Source organism: Thamnophis sirtalis, unplaced genomic scaffold (genome assembly GCF_051295495.1).
Source record: "Thamnophis sirtalis isolate CommonGarterSnake01/CBP01778 unplaced genomic scaffold, rThaSir2_p1.2 scaffold_7, whole genome shotgun sequence".
Lineage (NCBI taxonomy): Eukaryota > Metazoa > Chordata > Lepidosauria > Squamata > Natricidae > Thamnophis > Thamnophis sirtalis.
This window is the reverse complement of record NW_028261387.1, coordinates 14,856,598-14,877,779: the sequence shown is the minus strand read 5'-3', so window position 1 is coordinate 14,877,779 and position 21,182 is coordinate 14,856,598. Positions and strand designations below refer to the sequence as shown.

The window sequence follows — 21,182 nt, the reverse complement described above, 5'->3', positions numbered from 1 at the left end:
TTAATGGACTAGTTGGATAGTCCGATGAACACATTTCAGAAATGTATCATACCCCATAACCTGGAATTCCTGGTTTTCCTGCTGATCCCATTGCTCCTAAATGTCCCTGTACAAGGAAAAGTAGCAATAAACACATTTTAATACTTTAATAATTTAAATGTAATGTAAATGTAATAATAATTAGCCAAGCTATCAATTCACATAGTATTTCTATTTGGAAACATTCACAAAGCATGGAAATAGAGAGTTAAGCACATTACCAATGGAAGTACAGTACAGTTGAAATAAATTTAATCCTGGTTAAAACCATAAGAATTCTTTTTAAAAACTAATGCTAAACAAATTTGTGATATATTAAATAAATATAACTGAATCAGATTATAATACAAGAGGGAAATCTGATGGTTTTGTCTCTTAAAAAATACTTAAAATAACGCAGACTTGTAGATATCCATGATCAGTTTAAAAATCAATTTAAAAAATGTGCTATAGAACACAAGCATTCAATTTCAGGATACAATATTTCAGATATAAATAAGCATACAGTAAGTGAAGCACATATAATAAATTTGCCCAGTAAAATATTTATCTGCCTTTAAATATGTCATTTCACAGCGAATCTGTGAAAAACAATTCAGATATTTTTTCTTCCAAAAATGAGCCACATGGACTTAAAAAAACAGAACAGTGAAGACCTGTAACATGTCAATCATGTGATAGGAAAAGAGGACACAGTGAGCAAATACAAGTTAGTGAACCCAAGAGAGGAAGTTCTACTGTCTACTCAGAACCCGCCATTTTCTGTCTCAGCATCACCTCTTTGAGTAGCTGTTAATAGAAAGAAAAGAAATATGTAGCACTTGATATGACCATAATGCAACCTGCCCATTATGATCATGACTGTCATAAAGCAGGTCAACACATGACCAACCTGATTTTATGATCTTTTTCTTTATAGAAGGCATTAAGCGAATCACCATGATCATTAAATCTACAGTTGCTAATTGCACACTGTGGCTATTAAGGGAACCCATGTTTTCTATGCAGTGTTTTTTTCTGAAAACTGGAAGTAAATGCTGGTTCTTGGCAAAAATATTGTAAATCATGTCCATGTGACTGCAGGACACTGCAAACAGACATAAATAAGATACTCAGGGTCACTTTGGATAGTGAGATTGGTGGCATATAACTATAATATATAGTTATATAAAATAGATGAATGAACCTGTCATATAGCGATATATATTTTCTATTTAGGTTAATAAAAAATAAATAACTGAACAAATTTAGTGAATTGAGCTTATTTGCATAGGAAATAAGTAATGCCGCCCTGTTCTTGCTTTTTTAAGAGAAGAGGCACGATTATGACTATATAGCAAGTGAGCAGTACAGATTATGAAAGTGGCTTCTAGAAAATAATATAAAAACTGTTACTTACAAATAGGTTACTGAGCATTCTCACCCATTTTGTCTACATATCAACAAAGGCGATTGACAAGATTAGCCCGTTAAACTCTGTATGATGATTTATTAGGGATGCTATAAATTTTAGACAATTCACAAATCCAGACAAACCAGTCAGCTTTAAACAGGCTCTTCACTTGCATCAAAATTCATATAAAACTACAGAGGGTTGTAAAGCTTAAATTAATACTATACCAACCACTGGTCCTCTAGTTCCTCTTGAACCCTTTGGACCAATTTCCCCAGTCTTGCCAGGTTCACCCGTAGCTCCGATTTCTCCTGGGAAACCATGATGACCCTTTTCACCCTATTTGGGAGAAGAATAAAATGGAGAAAAACATTACGCCAATTACAAATCATAGTGGAAACCCGATATGGGTATTGGTAGTTACTACGATCACAACAGGGATCAGAATCCAGCAATTGGGGCATTACATGACTGGTTTGCTCAATAAACGCAATCTTGGTACTTAAGGTTGTAGGTAATCGTGTGGATTATTAAGTAGACAGAGAACCAAGTAAAGAGCGTTGGGTGTCTTACGGGGATGGGGTAGGCCCTGGGAGGCCTGATACAAGCTGTGCACGAGTGTTTCCACTCAGAAACTGAAAATTCTTCATGTGCAATCAGGCAGGCAAGACTTCAGCTCTATACAAGCAGGCAGGAAGATTTCAGCTCCACACAAGCAGGCAAGGAACTGAACACCTTCAGCAGGCAATTCTTTCCTCCAGTTCCCAGAGACAAGAGGGAGTGTTCTTGGCAGCAGCAACAGAGCTTGCAATCTTCCCTATCAACTTCCCCATTGACTTTCTATAGAATCTGGCAAAGAAGACTACAAACAGTGAACCCGTGATTGCAGACTAGTCATAAATGAGAACAGCTTTCCAAGTATCCAGATCACAATTACTTGATCATGAGGGTTGGGAGGATTGATGCAATGTTTTCCAATGGTGAGAGGCGCTTTGCAGGTCACAAAGCACTCTTTCTGAGGCCATTGTTAATTTGAGCTGTTGTTAAGGGAACAATGTAAGTCAATCTGTAATAAGAAAGATTATTTGTTATTCTATTCTTAAAACTGAGTGGCGTGGTGGCCTAGTAGTGAAGACGCTCAGAAGGTTGAGAGTTCAAAGCTAGGTAGCAGCAGGTATTTTTCTTTCAGGGCGCAAAGAGGAAGTATCTGCTGTGAGCTCCATGTAGGCATCAGTAAATGGACAGTAAATGCTCAGTTGCCCCAACTCTTCCCCAAATTAAAGTATTACAGGGTGGTAAAAAGAAAAAAAAATCTATTCTTAAAACTAGCACCTCTTTCTTTTTACGATCCTGTAATCTCTTAATTCGGGGTAGAATCGGGGCGACAGAATGGAGCTGAATATTTACTGGTTGGATGCCCTTCCTAATGCCTATGTGGAATTCATAGCAGATATTTTCTCTTTGCGCCCTGAGAGAGAACCATCTGCTACTACCTAAGATTGAATTCTCAACCTTTATTAGGTCGCCACGCCACTCTATTCTTAAGATGAACAATATTTATTAATATCGAATGATTAATGAATGAATAATTAGTTTTCTGTCCAATTCAAGATAAAAGAGGAAGACCGCTTACCTTCTTTCCTGGACGACCCCTTTGACCTGGACTTCCTTGTGTTCCCTCAGGACCCTACAGTAATTAACATAAAGGAAGATAAATTTGAGGCCACATTTGTAGATTTACTCTCTCAAGAGTTAAAAAGTTGAAGAGTTATCAAATCCAGTCACTTGGTCTTCCATGAATAACTTTATCCAGCATTTTTGTGAAGATATTAATTAGGAGTGGAGAGAGAATTGAGCCTTGAAATCCCCCCCCCCCCCGCCAATAAGAGAGGCCTCTTTCCCCCACCCACACAAACTGGAAATAGTCTCAGAAAAAAAGACAACAACCACTGCAGAATAGTGATGTCCATTCCAAGCCCCCAAAGCCAGTCCAGAAGATTATCATGGTCAATAGTATCAAAACCTACTGAGAGATCTTAGAAAGACAGAAGTGAATTCTTCAGGTCCCTGGGATGTAAAGGACTTAAGTGAAAGAAAATACGAATCTGAAAACATGGAGTTATTACTTATTCAGGTGAGTGGCTTGAAGGATTTAGAAGATATAACTTATCTGAACGAATAACTCTTGTAGTAGATCAGGTCATACCTTGGGAGGTCTCCCAGGCACTGGTGTGAGAGAAGCTTATCTTTTACTGCTAAACTAAATGTGTTCATTGCTGAACAAAGAGACCTGATGTTGGTGACTGAGGTCCTTTTGATGGAGTGCCCTTGAAGATAGTTTGGAAAGTGGAATCAATTGTGATTCTGAAGTGGTACTTCAGAAAGGATAGCATCATCTCTATACTGAAGTAGCTATTCTAAGCTTACTCCAAGCTACTTACTGTGGCTTATAAAGTCCTATGCAACTCTGTCCAAATTATTTGCAGTAGCACTAATTCCACTCAGTCCATCTTTTTCCCACCTTTTATGTGGTAAGATCTAATCCAGGTCTGTCAATCTGCCTGTGGGCCAGATACATCATGCGCAGGCCACACCTTCCGGCTCCGCAAAGGCAAAAAAACATCTCGATATGTCACAATCCGGCCAGTGATGCGATTGAGTTTGACACCCGTGATCTAGTCTACGGAACTATCAAGTGCTGAAGCCATGTTGGAACGGTATAGAAACATTTCTTTTTATACCAGACTTTTTAGATGCCTTTTTTAAAGATGGAGTTTTAGTTATTTTTATTCTGACTGGTTATTTGCATTTAGGTAGAGCCAAAATTAGGATGAACATTTTTAAATACATTCACACATATGTACATAGATCCCAGATTGATCTACTTATCTTTCTGACTGAAACAATACAAAATAGTCTTTGAAGCAGCAGATGGCTATTGTCTTTCTGCTTTTCCAAGAATCCAATAAAATTGATCCTCCTCAATGCCAAACAGTTACTGCCTAAAACTGGATCCATACTTCTTGGATAAATATACTCATAACTGTCTGCTCTTCCCAACCATATGGCAGGATCCACACAGTAAAAAAACCCACTGAAAATCTCATATTTCATTTTTGGGTTTTTTAAAGCTATGTTGATAATTTTTCGATCACTTGCAATTCGAACTGTATTCCATTTCTCACCTATACTACCAGATTTTCATAGCTATACATCATTTTGCATCAGACAGGAGCTGATGACTGTCATGTTAGAAAAAACAAATACTGCAGAAAATAATAATAATAAAAATGTTTTTCTAAACAATGATTGGATTAGAGTTGATAGCTTTTTCATAGGAAAACTCTATTACGTTTCCTTATTACAATAAACAAACAAACAAACAAAATATGCAGCTAGATAAGTTTTTTTTAAAGTTTTTCTCTGCAATAGTTTATTCAAAACAAGCACAGCAAAAGGTTTCTGGTTTTTATTAAACTGTGTCATGTCCTGAGATATCAGCCAAGCTTACTGACAAATTAGATGAGGTACCACTTCAACAGCTACAAATCAGATGGATGGTTGTTAAAAAAAAAAAGGAAAATGCAGGATTGTTTCCTGAATCAGAACTTTTGTCTTGTTAAGTATGTAGGAGGGGGCAAACTTTTGGGCCCTACAACTGCTCCATTCAATTGCTTTGTCTCTAAATACAAACAGTGGGCATAAGTAATCTATAGCTAGTCCTTGACTTATGACCCTAATAGAACCTGGACTTTCTTTTGTATGTCATGATGATCGTAAATCAAGACACCCATGTGACCGACCCGATTTTACAACACTTTTTGCAGCAGTCATTAAATGAATATGGTGGTCATTATGTGAATGTTGCATTGTCTGCAACGGATAGCTTTTATTGGAAACCAGAAGTAAATGCTGGTAAAAAACCTCAGAACTTCAAATCCTAGTTGCAAATGCTATTATTGGGTGTCCATCACAACTTTTGCTAACCTGGTCATAAATTGAGGACTGTTTGTACTGAAAACTCCAGCATAGGTTACCCACTATGTAAATCTTCATCCAGATGGTTTCCTCACCCAACAACGCCAACATTTTTTTAAGCCACTCATACAATTTCTAATTGTTTAACTAGTGTTTCATTAAATTTGACCCTAAATCTATTTATTTATTATACCCTGCTTTTTCTCCAGATTAGAAAGAAAAAGGCAACTGGCCCAAAGAAAACTAATGACTTCCATGGTTAAGAATGGACTTAAAACCTGTTTCCAAGGTATACTTTTTATAAAACATTATTTTTATAACAGGTCTTTATTTGGGAAATAATGGAACAGTATGGACCAGCTTTGGGAAAAAATAACACCAAAAAAACAAATCAAGGAGACAATTTTTGTGGATAAAAAAAAAGTCCTTAAACCAATCACATTCTTTATTATGGAAGATTTTATTTTGAATACTATCTTAGATACTTTTGGGGGAGGGGGGCGTCTTGCACGTAATTGCAAGAACTGATCCATTATAATATGTGCATTTGTGCATATATCTTTTCTAATATCATTCCTGTTCACATTTAATTTTAAAAGAAGCATTTTTTAAAAAAAAAATGTCATATCTCTTACTATGTTTTCCACTTTCCACACATCCCGAGTCTGGTTTTTTTTACTATTCCCCAAGAATAAGGGTGAGATATAAATGTTATAAACCAACACATCAATCAATAATAGTTCACAAAAATTAGAAATGGACAATAATTGATACAATTTGTAGATCATTATTTGTAATCACTCTGACTTTTTCTTTATAATAGAAAACATAAGGTGTATTTATGCCTCATGTTACCTAACATATTATGATGATGAAATAAGCATTAATGTTTCTTACATAAAGAAAAATCCTTATTATGAAGGCCAAATATTGTCTGGAAGGGATGTGATAAAACAATCATTTCAAGATTTTTTTAAAAAATACTGTTTAAAGTCCTGTTTAGGTTTTGAAGCCTAACACTTTATATGTCTGCCTACATCACATTCCATGCATATGCAGAGTGTGATAGATTCACAGAATCTTAATCAGAAATGCAAAACCAAGAAAACTGGAACAACAAAATGAATGCTCCTGTTTTATATCTCAAATCATTATATGACCTATATAAGTGTCAAAAATAATCCATTCCATGTTCTTATTACTATGCCAGAAAATAAGATTAATTATTGCTGTTTGAAGAGAAAACCCCATCCAAAGGCAGAGTTCAACTGGAATCAGTAAATTTGTTTCATAATAGAAGCCATGCCTTTCAAACTTTTTAAGGACAATTTTCTCTGGGTAAGGGTGGCCTTTACTTAAATGTAATAAGTTTCTATTATTCAGATCATGCCATTTATTTCTTCAATTTCATTCTTCCAGGTAATGCTACAACTTTGGCAGTGACTGTATTGTGTGATATATTCCTATAAGTATTGTGGCATTAATTTAGTAGGAAAATTGTCTTACCACGGATTTATGAACAGTGTAATTTTATTTTATGAACCTTTGGGACACGGTTAGGAAAAATATTAAGGCTAAGATTCTTTAGAACAATTGGGTATATATATATATATTGTTAAATCTACAAAAAAATCTGAGTTTACTTACTGGAATGCCTCTGATTCCAGGTTCACCCGGAGGGCCAGTAAGACCTGGAATTCCAATTTTTCCTTTTTCACCATTTTCTCCAGGAAGGCCAGGGTCTCCTAAACTGCCCTAAAGCAGATATAAATAAAAAGCATCAAGTAGGATGGCATTAAATTATTGAACATTACAATTAAGCAACAAAAGCTTGGTAAAATGTTTTCTTCAGGTAGGTCTAGAATAGGGATAAGGGCTAACACGATATGTGTAATCAGTATAACATCAAGAATATCATTTCCATGTAAAATATCTGCAAAATGTACTTCAGTTTTGCTGTACCCTTGATTATAAAAGCCTTTTTTCCTCACATGCTTCAAAACTTTAAATAAATAGCTCATCTGCACATAAACAGCTCAGGTAACTTAAAATGCTATTGAAGAAATAGTTGAAGTTCCTCAGGGATGTCTTATGTAGTAGATATTTAATAATGTTGGGGAAGGAAATGCAATACAAGCAAGTAATGGAATTTGCAGGCAACTAGAGGATAACTTAAAATAAAAGAGGAAAAGAATGTACAAGTGAAAGAGGCATGCTTCTTCTGCCTTTCCTTTCCTTTCAAAAACAATATAGAAGAAGAGTACACAACTTATGCTGGCTAGAGTAGCACATTGGGCCTTGCAAGTTCTGCTGAGGGTCACTTTAAACAGCTTTTAATTTAATGTTTAATTTATTTATAAGGCCATGATTTTTTAAAATATTATTCTGTGGGGTTTTGGTAATAGCAAAATCACTTCCATCTAAATAAAATAAGAGAGAGAGAAAAGGCAGCTTTTAGACTCAAATACAATCTAAAATAATAGGATAGGATAGGATAGGATAGGATAGGATAGGATAGGATAGGATAGGATAGGATAGGATAGGACAGGACAGCTAATTCTTTATTGGCCAACTGTGATTGAACCTACAAGGAATTTGTCTCCAGTTTATAAGCTCTCAGTGTACATTCAAACAACAAAGTGGTATAGGTGGAGCAAAGAAAAAAAACTTATTACAACAGGTGAGTTTCAGGGACTATTTACACTTTTTGAGATCTGGCAAGTTGTTGGAAACAAATAAGTATCTTAAATTCTGGAAATACCATGTAGTCTGGGTTTGAAAAGAGGTGCTGGAAGTCTATTAGCTGTCAAAATGAAGACAGGGCACTACTGTGGAATGTGGAAAATATTTGGGTGAAAACATTACCCTTTAACCCAGTGTTTCTCAACTTCAGCCACTTGAAGATGTTTGGCTTTCATCTCTCAGAATTCCGCAGCCAGCAATGCTGGCTGGAAATAAACTCAAAACAAGCCTGCCTTAAGTTTATTTCCATTTATCTGTTAAATAGTGTATTGAACAGTTGTCTGTATATTCACATGCATGATTTCTCCCACCTATAGTGAGGTCTTTTAACCCTGAACCCTGCCTACAAACTCCAGGGCAGAGGTGTCATCTTGAATTAAGACAAGAAGATTTAGGAGAACGCGAACAGCCCATTCATGCATAAAACCTGCTCATTCACACTTCACAAAAACTGCTAAAAATTAGGATGGCTGAGTTTCATAAGGCATCAAGAATTATAGTTCACTGTTCCTAAACAAAAAAGTTCAGCTTAAAGCTGGGTTCATTATTTAAGCTTGCCGTAGTAAAAAAAAACCAAAACCCTATACTTCTACCTACGTAGTGTATGAGCAACTTGCAAAGTTTTACTATCGTGGAGTTTTTTACCTACTCATGTGAGAAAGGAAACCACATAAAAGTAAGCTTATGAAAAATTTACATAAAGTATATTTTGCTTCACTTGGAAACATAGGATGATACTGTCCACAAATCAAATTATTGTTTCAATATTGTGAGATAGGAAACCAAGGAGGATAATGATGCTGTGTACCAGCACACAAATTGTTTCTATTCTGGTTTATTAACCACAAGTCGTAGATTCATATTGTTTATGAATATAAAGTTTAGACTGAAGGAATAAAAGCCTGAATTGACAGTTGTCTTGCAATTAAATCAAAGTGGAATAGTCCTTGGAATAATCTTTGAGCAATTAGAAATATTATCAGTGGAAATGATTGGACATTCACTCTTCCTCATGATAGAACCCAGATAAGAGCCAAGGTGGCGCAGTGGTTAAAAGCAGCACTGCAGGCTACTGCTAGATCAGCAGGTCAGCGGTTCAAATCTCACCGGCTCAGGGTTGACTCAGCCTTCCATCCTTCCGAGGTGGGTAAAATGAGGACCCAGATTGTTGGGGGCAATATGCTGACTCTCTGTAAACCGCTTAGAGAGGCCTGAAAGGCCTATGAAGCGGTATATAAGTCTACTGCTATTGCTATTGCTATTGCTATATTGCCTTTAGAAGAAATATGATTCTTTTTACCTCCCAAAGACCCATTAGATCACACAGATTAGGCCTCCTCCGGGTTCCGTCTACTAGCCAATGTCATCTGGCCACTACCCGGGGGAGGGCCTTCTCTGTGGCGGCTCCGGCCCTTTGGAACAAGCTCCCCGCAGAGATTCGGACCCTCACCTCTCTCCAGGCCTTCCGAAAAGCCGTTAAAACCTGGCTGTGTCGGCAGGCCTGGGGTCGATGAGTTCCCTTCCCCTCTCGAATCGTGTGGCTGTTGGTTGTTTTAAATGCCCTGTATTTTTTGTTGTAGTTTTTGTGTTTCCCTTCCCCACCTTGGGTTTGTGCGCTGCCCTGAGTCCCGCCGGGAATAGGGCGGCATATAAATGAAATGAACCTTGAACCTTTAGTTACTTGGAGTTTGAAAAATAGCCTGAGATGATATTACTTGTTAGCAACACTGAAGCAATGATTTGTAGACAGTATTTTCCCATGCTTCCAAGTGAGGTAGAATTTACTTTATGTAAGTTTTTCCTAAACTTACTTTAATTTGCTTCCAGGTATACTGTATGAAAAAGATCCAGCACTAGTTTGGGCTCAGAAACTGAATAGGGTTTGGTCTAGTTATTGACTGAAGAGGAAATCACTAGGAGATATCAGGGCCATAAGATAGATGGAAGGAAGTTCAAAAATATCTTGGAGGAACATAGTGACAAATCACTTCTCTATGGCTGAATAGGAAGTTTAGTTTTGTCCAACCAGGAGCTGAGTTCAATTTGAGAGTCTTTCTACGAGAACTATACTATCAATAAATCCACAGGCTATTTGAAATATATTCCATAATACGAAGGAGAATAGCATGAAGATTCTTAGCAAAATTATTACTAAGAGATCAATTGAGTGTCTTTTGCTTCTCTGTTTTCTTCTAGCAAATGCAACTTCTCATATGCAATCATCCAACTTGAGAACATGCAATGCCAATGCAGCAGAAATGTTATGCACTGACTTTAAAAGATAATTTAAATTTAGGAATCACAGAATAAAATGCTTTATTTTTTTTCTCATGTAAGTTCAAATTCTGATTTTAAAAAGTACCTTTAATCCATCTTTTCCTTGAACACCATCTTCTCCTGGTGGTCCTCGAATACCCTAGGTTTCAGAAGAAATATATCAAAATGCTATTACTAGAAAAAAAATCTTCTGTGTTCAAAATTCAAGCAAGAATACATTATATTAAGAGCCAAGGTGGCGCAGTGGTTAAATGCAGCACTGCAGGCTACTGCTAGATCAGCAGTTCAGCGGTTCAAATCTCACCGGCTCAGGGTTGACTCAGCCTTCCATCCTTCCGAGGTGGGTAAAATGAGGACCCAAATTGTTGGGGGCAATATGCTGACTCTCTGTAAACTGCTTAGAGAGGGCTGAAAGCCCTATGAAGCGGTATATAAGTCTACTGCTATTGCTATCTCAGCAAAACAGCAAATAGATCAGACTAAAAGAGTCAAGGATACAGCAGTTTTATTAAGTGGTACTTGAAACATATATAGGACCAGTACACAAGGATTTGCTGAATAGGACTAGATATTGTTATTGTCACAGATTTGTCTTTTTCTTTAATTTTTGTCCCTCTGGCTCTTCCAAATATACTGGATGCTGAAATCCATGCATTTGCAATGATTCATGATTAACTTTATTCTTAATCTAAATATGGTTTTGTTTTAATACTGAAGGATACAGCAACTGTCACAAACAAGAAGTTGTCTGAACGTGTTATAAAACAAGCTGTGCTGAACAAACAACCAGAATGAACACTGCATGACAGGGAGATGTAGATTTAAACTTCCTGAATTTGGAGTGAACAGCCATTGGCTTACCTGAAGGGTCCTTTTCTGTACCCTGCAAGGAGAGTCCAAGCATGGGTTAAATTTTGTCTGACTGCCCTGAACTGAATTGAAAGATCTTTAGCCACGCCTCCTCTTCCGGCACCTCAGATTTTTTTTGTTGAAGATGTGGACCTGTAACTCTGTTCATAAGTGGTTCCAATGAGATAGTTATTAGTTCAAGTCAGGTTAGATTGCATAAGTCAAATTCAGTAAAGAAGTCACAAACCAAGTCAAGTAGTCTAGATCAAATTAGAATGGAAGCTGTGAGAGAGACCCTGGGGGGGGGGGTGTTGGACTCTCCTTGCAACGTACAGAAAAGGACCCTTCAGATAATCCAATGGTCGTTTTCATGTATGCTGCTTGGAGAGTCCAAGCATGGGACATACCCAAAATGCATTTGGCCTTGGTTATGACCTCCTGCATTTCAGGGGAGAGGCCTGACCCACGATCTTCTGCAGGCCAAGAGCGCTTGGCAGCTCGCCAAGTAAGGGGATGCTGTGAAGCCAATGACAAGGTTGGAGGGGAATCTTCTGCCTCCAAGGAGCATTGGAAAAAATCTGCATTATCCCCCATGGATGGCCTGGAGGAGCCAACTGAAACAGAAGAGGCATCCGAAGAAAATTCCTGGCCCTCGTCCTCAATCTCCAACTGAGGATGTTCTTGAATGACGGGGGTTGGGCTGCAGGTGATCCCTCTGCCTGGACTGGAGAACTAGTCCCTGGCTGCTGTAGGGTCTTCTCAGGGTGTTCTTCCTGCGCCCCTTGGGCACAGCTTTGTCTTGGGACTTGGCCCCTTTCCTTCCCGCCGCCTGGGATGCCTGCTGAGGGCCTCGGAGGCCGCCTTACTGGCATGTCTGATGAGGCTTCTGCTGGATGAAGGTTCCTGAGCTGACCTGTCTGCCATGAGGAACTAACAGAGACAGTCTGGGCCCCACTCACAACCTGGAGACAGTTAAGGAAGCGAGTGAACTTGCAGTTGCCGAAAACTGGAACCTGGAGCAGGCTGTTGATGAATAGACTCACTGGGCGCTATTCAGAAGAGTTCCAGACCGCGCTGGCAATCGAATGACCCTGGCGCGAGAGATCTCCCTGTGCCTGCAGATAATTGGCTGAGGGTGGCCTAAATTAAGGACCAAACCTTGCTGTCACTGACCAGGTCTCACTTAGTGACCTAGAGAATGACTGACCGCCGGGAGTGCAGGCAGAAACAGTCAAGCTGCAGAGCAAAGCCTCCAACACCGTTCCAACCACCGAAGAGAAAAACGCGGCAATTCTAGCTTTCAAAATGGCCACCGGAAGTTTTTTCTCACTTAAAATGGCCACTGCAATAACTAGCAGCAATAAAAACGACACCAAAATTTAAACCTAAAGGCGATGGCGTGAATGGCTGGGTCCTTACACTACTGACCATCGCGCCAAGCCAAATTAAAGCACAATCAGTTGGGTCCTCTCACTGCTGGCCAATGCGCTGAAGTCGGATTGTAATCGCGTCAGCTTTGAAGCCAGCTCGCAACACCCAGCAGCTTAAAGGAACTGCGCGCACACCCGGAGTAGCCCAGGACACACCGGCAAGGCTCAGCTGCTCCTAGAAGTTTAGGGGGAAATTTAAACAGACCTGTTCCGAGCAGAAATAAAGTCAAAGGTTGGAGAGTCCAAGTTAAGAGCAAATTTTTCCATTAATAGTTGGAACCACTGGAAACATGTCCATTGGGCTTCGACTGAATTTAAAAATCTGAGGTGCCGGAAGAGGAGGCGTGGCTAAAGATATTTCAATTCAGTCTAGGGCAGTCAGACAGAATTTAACCCATGATCGGACTCTCCAAGCAGTGTACAGGAAAATGTGTGTACAGGGAGGTACAGGAAGATAAACTGGAAGATCAACTTTTAAAATAAAGGCTTAACAGACACTAAATAAATGGTACATTTTTGTAGCACTACTTCATACTTTTAAATGCATTTGACAGTATCTTCACTAACAAGTAGAATATTCCTTTCACCTTTCTAAAAGAGTTTAGCATTCTGGAGTAGTTTTCATGACAATAAACCAAAGCCTTTTATATTTTATACTTTTAGAAGAAACATACATTATTTTATGGAAACTAAGACTACAAATATGAATATCTATCTATCTATCTATCTATCTATCTATCTATCTATCATCCATCCATCCATCCATCCATCCATCCATCCATCTATCTATCTATCTATCTATCATATATTCATATAACGATATAGTCAAATATCTCTTAATTGGCTTCTATTATATCTTGGATATGGATAGTTATTACTATATATGTTATCTAAAAACTCGGTTCACATTAGAATATCATATTATTGTCCTCACTAAAATGTAATTGCTGTGTCATTCTGAAAAAGATAACATTAATACACTAAACATTTTAATATAAAGAATCAGGAGCTTGCAACCCCTTGGAATTCATGAACACTCTGAAGTTGTGAGATGTTCTAATAAACTTTGAAATGGCTGTGGAACTGAAGGCTTACCTATTCACAAAATCACTGTCATATTTAAGTAATCATTTACAAGCCACCAATTTATCAGACTGTCATCTGTTGTGTTCTGTAGACCTTCCCCTTGGAGAATGATCAATTCCACTAGCTATCGTTTGACCACCACCTGACGGCTGTGACCAGGGGGGCATTCGCCCAGGTTCGCCTGGTGCGCCAGTTGCGACCCTACCTGAATCGGGAGGCTCTCACAACAGTCACTCGGGCCCTTGTGACCTCTAGGCTGGAATACTGCAATGTGCTCTACATGGGGCTGCCCTTGAAGAGCATCCGGCGACTTCAGCTAGTGCAGAACGCGGCCGCGCGAGCGATAGTGGGTGCACCTCGGTTCACCCACATAACACCTATCCTCCGCGAGCTACGCTGGCTACCTGTCGATCTCCGGATGCGCTTCAAGGTGCTATTAGTCACCCATAAAGCCCTGCATGGTAGTGGATCTGGATACTTGAGAGACCGCCTTCTGCCAATTACCTCCCTGCGACCAATTAGATCTCATAGATTGGGCCTCCTCCGTATTCCATCGGCCAGCCAGTGCCGGCTGGCAACTACAAGGAGGAGGGCCTTCTCAGTAGTAGCCCCGACCCTTTGGAACGAGCTCCCCGTGGAGATTCGTACCCTCTCCACCGTCCAGGCCTTCCGCACAGCCCTTAAGAACTGGCTAGCCCGTCAGGCCTGGGGACAAGGATAGCCGCCCCTCCCGAATGATGAATGTATGTTGCTTATTACTTTTATTATATGTGTCTACGTCATTGTTTGTATTCCCCCTCCCTGATTTTATGTGAGCCGCCCTGAGTCCCCTCAGGGAAAAGGGCGGCCTACAAATGTTAATAAACATCTAAACATCTAAACAAACAAACATCCACTCTTGCTTATCTTTCCAATTTTCTGGTAGCACATTTCAAAACAAAATATTCTTTATAATATTACATCCAATGAACAAGCACAATTTCACAATTGAAAACTGTGATTGACTTTATATAAGAATACATAAGCATGCTATGAAAAAAAACTATTACAAAAATATAAAAAAGATAGCTGTCAACCCCAAGTTGGGTTATTGCTTGAACTAATGTTCTGAATTCGAGCTGTTATCTATTCTTTGAGTACTATTGATTTACTCAGTAACTGCAAATGTATATGCAGAACAAAGTTGAGGCTATTAGAGGAGGCTGACTGTCAGGTTCAACATGAAAAATTTATTTCAGAAAAACATATGATGCAGCTCTTATAATTCAGATTATCTTGATCTATTCTCACTTTGTATCTATCATAGACCTATTTGCTATTGTTTCAGAGTGAAAGACACAAAATAATAGTTACAAGATAGAAGATTTTGATTGTTATGAGAACAACAAATCCTTTCTTGCAGCAATAGCACTTCAATAGTGGAACCAATTAACCAGAGAAGTGATCATTTCCCTTTCACTGGATGAGTTTAAAAAAGGGTAGTTAGCCATAAGTCTGGAGTACTTTTACTTAGCCTGAACACTAAGTTAAAGAATATAGTACAACTGTTTGATTCTATATTAATAGAAGTTTACAAACCTTTGAGTTACATAATTAAAAACATATTGTGTCTTATGAAAAGAAGGGGTAGGGGTGACATGGTAGCAGTGTTCTAATATTTAAGGGGCTGCCATAAAGCACCTGAAGACAAAACAAGAAGCAATGGGTTCTTGCAATGGGAAACTAATCAAGGAGAAAGCCAACCTAGAAAGAACTAAGATAAATTCCACTGGCTGAGAACAATCAGCCAGTGGAATGGCTTGACTCCGGAAATTGTGGATGCTCCATCACTGGGGATTTTAAAGAAAAGATTGAAAAGCCATTTGTCTGAAATGGTATAGGGTCTCCAGACTGAAGAAGGGGTTGGCTTAGAAGACTCCAAGGTCTCTTCCAATTCTGTCATTCTTCCTTTCTCTATCTTTAAATTTTTCTTTAATCAAACATGATGCTGATAGTTTTCCAGATATAGCAGAGGCCTTTTCATCTCTCATCTGCTTTCCTAATTTACATAGCCCTTTTGCATTTCCAATATAATTCTGCCCCTAGCAGCAAAATATGCTACAATATTCAGTACTTACTCTTACACCTTGTTCACCTGGTGCTCCAATATTGCCAACTGGTCCAGAATCTCCCTGTTACATGCAACAGAAATATATCACATCGAGCAAATCTTATTCTGATCAAGTGAGCAAAACACTAAGTTTGCTACAATAGAGATCTAAAGTTTGCTCTTTATAAAACAAACTCATTTCTTAAGCATGTATTAGTCTTTATATTGTTTTTCACCACAAATAAAGTGCAAATAGAAAGGCAGTTTTTCTGCAAACACAAATGCCAAGTATAGTGGAAAGATAAAAACATCTCATTCTTAACTAAGCCAGACATGGGATAATTAACATAGCAGAATTGAAATGAATGCTTATATAGTGGCCTTCCTTGATGACTGAACTCTATGTTTACAAAGATGAAGCAATGAGAGGAACAAGAACATTTGCTAGTTCCTGAAGACCAACACTTGGATCTTTCTTTCTTTCTTTCTTTCTTTCTTTCTTTCTTTCTTTCTTTCTTTCTTTCTTTCTTTCTTTCTTTCTTCTTTCTTTCTTTCTTTCTTTCCTTCCTTCCTTCCTTCCTTCCTTCCATTCATTTTTGTGAAGCTTGGGGTGCCTATCCTAATTCCAGAAAGTCTGACTCTAGTCATGTTCCATTCCTTAACTGGAAAGAGAAGCTGGGAGGAATTGAGTAGTAGGCAGCTATGACTATGATTTAGAAAAGACTTGGAGTTTTCCTGTACATCTGTATCTAAGTGTGACTCCTATCATGGGTCTTTGGTGCCCTCTGAGTTTGGTTGTTTTCTTGCAAGCGTTTCATTATATATAACATCATCAATGCACCAATGATTACTACCTTATTTTAGATCCTGGCTGTTCCGACAGGCCTGGGGCTAAAGACTCGCTGCCCCATTCCGAATGGTACGATTGTTGTGTTTTTAACTATGTATGGTTTTTGTGTTTCTGTTACTTTGTTTGTATTTTCCCCTCCCTTTTGAGTTGTGAGCCGCCCTGAGTCCCTTCAGGGAAAACCATAAACCAACCAGATCCCATTTTCCCATCCCTGTTATAAACGTTTTTGAGTTATTCATTCTATGGATAGGAAATTGTTGTAACTTGCTTCAATGTGTCATGGCCTGCATTAAAAACAGCTAAATTTAACCATGGAATAATTTCCTTAAAGGCTTAACTTCTCCTGAATTATTTTCTCTGTTTTATATGAGCAACAGTTCACTTTTAGGATAGATCTCCTATATGCATATACTGTAGATAAAATCTTGTTTGAGGTTTATAAAACCTTTTACTGAAATTACGATTGTTTCTTAATGCATGTTTCATTATAATTAACATTTAATTCAATTCAAAGTATATTGTGATGCTGGCAATTATGTTTCGTAGAAGTATTATACATACACATTCCATCTCCCTATCTCATGTCTACTTCTCTCTTTGTTGGGAAACCGCAAGCTAAACTGGAAGGGGGATTAAGTGGGGGTCTAGCTTGGAGTCATTGCACAGCTGCAAGATGCATAAACTTGAACCACCAGCCATCCCCAAGCTACACGAAGCTTTATCTGGTTGTTTCCAGGGAAGACAAAATCTATGAGATTCTTGTAACAGAAGTGGTATATAATAAAATTACTGACTACAGTTATTCAAAAGTGGCTCTGATTGCTTGCACCTGACAATATCAATTCTATTAATACAGGATATTAGCCTTTTTTGTTTTCTCTAAGTACAAACATCTAACTAATGAACTGTGGTGGCGCATTGGTTAAGAGTGCAGTATTGCAGGCGGCTACTGCTGCCTGCCGGCTGCCTGCAATCTGACAGTTCAAATCTCACCAGGCTCAAGATTGACTCAGCCTTCCATCCTTCTGAGGTGGGTAAAATGAGGATCCAAATTGTTGGAAGCAATATGCTGACTCTGTAAAACCACTTGGAGGGGGCTGTAAAGCACTGTAAAGTGGTGTATAAGTCTAAGGGCTATTGCTAATACATATCCTCACCTAATTTATAAAATTACTCATGATTTATACATGAACGGTGCAGAAATGACACCATCATCAACCTGGACCCATTTAACTGAAACATCATAGCTATTTTCAGACAGAATGCTTCTCGTGGAAATAATAAATAGTTCATGTATAATGAAATGAAAAGTATCACCATGAAATATCTCGAATATATGTGTACAGAAATAACTGCCTGTTATTCCTCATCATTCAAACTGCACCCCAACAAAATTATTCCAACAATCACCTTTGTGCCTGGTTCTCCTTGTGGCCCTGGCTCTCCCTCTGGGCCAGGTGGTCCCTGCATTGAAAACATATAAATGAAATTATCCATTGTCCAGCACTAAATGCTTTCCAATATGATGAAACTCACTAGGAGGTTCACAGGACTTTTTTTTTTTTTAAGGAGGACTTATTGGGGTGATGAATGAGATACTTGTTGTATAGTATCTTATTCTACTATGGTGCAATATCCAATTTTTAAATTCCTCTATACTTTTTACTTTGATGCAGCAGGATCTTCAGTTTTGCTTGTCTACATCATTTGGTGATGTAAAGGACTCACCTCAAAGCCAGCTTCACCTACAGGGCCAGCATCACCTTGTTCTCCCCTCGGTCCCTTGTATCAAACAAAAATGTATGTGAGCATTACATTCTTATTATGAAAAAAAACTACTTTTATACCAATACCTGTAACATCAGCTGGGCAGTTTTTGAAGACGTTTTTACTCACAGCTGGATATTTCCTTTTTCCAGGTTCCATTAGCTTCTGAGAGTAGAATAATTTAATATGGTCCCCATCCTTAAATGTTGGATTTGTTGCAACAGTGCAATCATCATCAGGCAATGGAATATTTATCAACAAGGCTTCTTACTAGGAGTAACATTACATTTGAACCGTCCAAACACGTAGCTCCATATTCAGTAACATGCTCACAGCACAAGTTTAGAGACATGACATAGCTGTATTACAGAGAAGAATGTAGTTGTATACATGTAGAAACGCTACTCTCACATAACTCAATCTGTCTGTATATCTCTGTGATCTGGGGTTTAACTTCGAGGCTTTCCTCCTGTCTTTTAAAGACAAACTTGACATTCTCTGCAGAGAATGGGTGGTATCCATCTGCAAATTGTCCTGCCAACTTCCTTCATTCTTTACACCATTCATGGAAAGGATATAACTTTGAGGATTTATGTACTTTTGGACTACAGTACAAGAAATAAGGATAAGAACTGCCTCATGGTAAGGCTCTGAAATAAGTTTTCAGAAGCCCATGGAAGGAGTAGAGGTTGTAAAAGAAATCTCAGTTATATTTGATACAGTAGCCTCAGCATGAAAGTTGATGTCTACTAAACTTGGAGTTTCCGGCAGTGCCTTGAAATTTCCAGCTTTGGAGTCCACAACACTGTTCCTGATACCACTTGTATCAGCAAAACCAGGAACTCTGCTAGATAGCTATGGCAATATCTATGTAACTTTCCCTAGGATCAAGTGCTAAGGCAGATCAGGCTTGGCTTGTTCTTACATTGGGGGCTATATGGGTTTACTAGCCTGGATTGTTAAAAAATCCCAAAGTTAGCAAAAGCATACCATAGTATCTCAAAAATTGGTGACTGCAGGCATGGACATATCTCTGTAATCACCAGGAACTGACCTTGATTTAAAGGGAACTATCTTTAGTTTAATATATCGATTTTATTTCAAATTTCATATTCTTTTTGCTTTATGCTATGTAATTTCAACCAGTTTTTGTTAAATACATATGAAAGAGGCCGGATCTTGATTTTGTTTTAATGGATTAATTAAATTCTGACAGCAGATTCTCTGATTTTGAATGGAGAAAAGAAAAACATGCATAGTAGGACAAATAAATGTGGCACAGAATTCTGAATCTAGGCAATGGTTTATATCTGTAAATCTTAACAATAAGATTTTTCTGAAACTGAAACTGTTTCAGTAATTTTTTTTCATATTATCAGCCAAAAAAATAAACCCCATGTGTAATAATTGCCAACAGGCATTCTTGCGAGGCAATGAGCCAAAGACCAATCCTTTACTATTCCCAATGGCACAAATAAATAATACACCAGATTTTTGAAATTAAAGGTCAGTGGAGACAAACTGCACCTTTCTGCTGGTATCCTAATTTCTCTTAGATTGGTTTGAACAATTAGCAGACAATACTTGCCACCTATCACCAACAATGTATATAGCCTTTTTGTCTAGGCTAGGAAATTTAGATGCTTCAACAACTGCTTGTCATAAAGACAAAATATCTGAGACCAAATTAATTATACAATCACACCAGCTAACTATAGAAACCTGAGACACTCTAGATTAAATCCTGATCTTGGAGGGTGTATATTTGTGAACTGGTAAAATTGCAGCACAGAAGGTATGTGTTATATTATTTATACTTGATATAAATGTACTACAGTTGGGTAATCTTTTGGGAATAAAAGAAGGTCTCATATGGGTTCTCTATAAGCAATATCTGAATGATGAAGTAAAAGCTGAACAGAAAAGGCTAGAAAAGGGATTTTTAAAAAAATAAATGAATGCAAGTCTTCCTCTCTCAACCACTTTCATGATTTTCAGACTTTCACAGACATGTTTAAGAGGACAATCTTCCATCTTAAAAAAATAAAGAAATTACTTTATTCTGTAGAACAGAGAGACTTACTAAGAGCCACACAGTTTCAACCTAAATACAAAGGTGCTTCTTTAATATATCTTTAATTACAGTACAACAAGACACATGTTTTCCAAGAAATTATATTTCACATTTCAAATGAAAGGAAAGGAAATCAACTTACTGGTTCACCCGAAGGACCTGTATCTCCTATACTTCCAGGAAGGCCAGGCAAACCCTGAAAACACAAAACCAAAACGCTACTTAAATTTTATGTCAAAACTTCATAAATTGACCAAAATGCAATTCATAAAACATCTTCAATGACACTTAAGGTTTTTTTTAGTCCAATAATTTTGTTTCTACCATTTAAGGACTTGTGATTTATGAATTAGTAAATAATTTGTTTTGGTGAGCGGTATCCTAAATCATCTTTGAAAAGTTAAGATATACAAACTAAAGATAAAATCTTCTTTATCTGTGAAATAAACTACAGTGAATTCAATGACATTTACTTTGTTGTAGTTATATGAAGGCATACTATAAATATATATGAAAAATGACAAATAACTGCTACAGTCTGGATGGCCTTCTTGTAGGATCATTTAGGGACGGAAACGAAAGAATGGCCAATCTTTTTGACGCTGCCT

General features: G+C 38.0%; 1 protein-coding gene across 1 annotated transcript in view; it reads right to left on the bottom strand.

The window, feature by feature from the left end:
• Positions 1 to 21,182, bottom strand: part of COL24A1 (collagen type XXIV alpha 1 chain) — a 155,693-nt gene that overhangs the window by 34,742 nt on the left and 99,769 nt on the right. The window contains exons 32-40 of the mRNA XM_087719353.1: positions 20,717 to 20,770; positions 18,462 to 18,515; positions 18,144 to 18,197; positions 15,912 to 15,965; positions 10,515 to 10,568; positions 7,058 to 7,165; positions 3,066 to 3,119; positions 1,664 to 1,771; positions 53 to 106 (exon numbers count right to left, since the gene is read on the bottom strand). Of these exons, the coding sequence (XP_087575479.1) occupies positions 53 to 106; positions 1,664 to 1,771; positions 3,066 to 3,119; positions 7,058 to 7,165; positions 10,515 to 10,568; positions 15,912 to 15,965; positions 18,144 to 18,197; positions 18,462 to 18,515; positions 20,717 to 20,770 (594 nt within the window). The remainder of the gene's footprint in view (positions 1 to 52; positions 107 to 1,663; positions 1,772 to 3,065; positions 3,120 to 7,057; positions 7,166 to 10,514; positions 10,569 to 15,911; positions 15,966 to 18,143; positions 18,198 to 18,461; positions 18,516 to 20,716; positions 20,771 to 21,182) is intronic.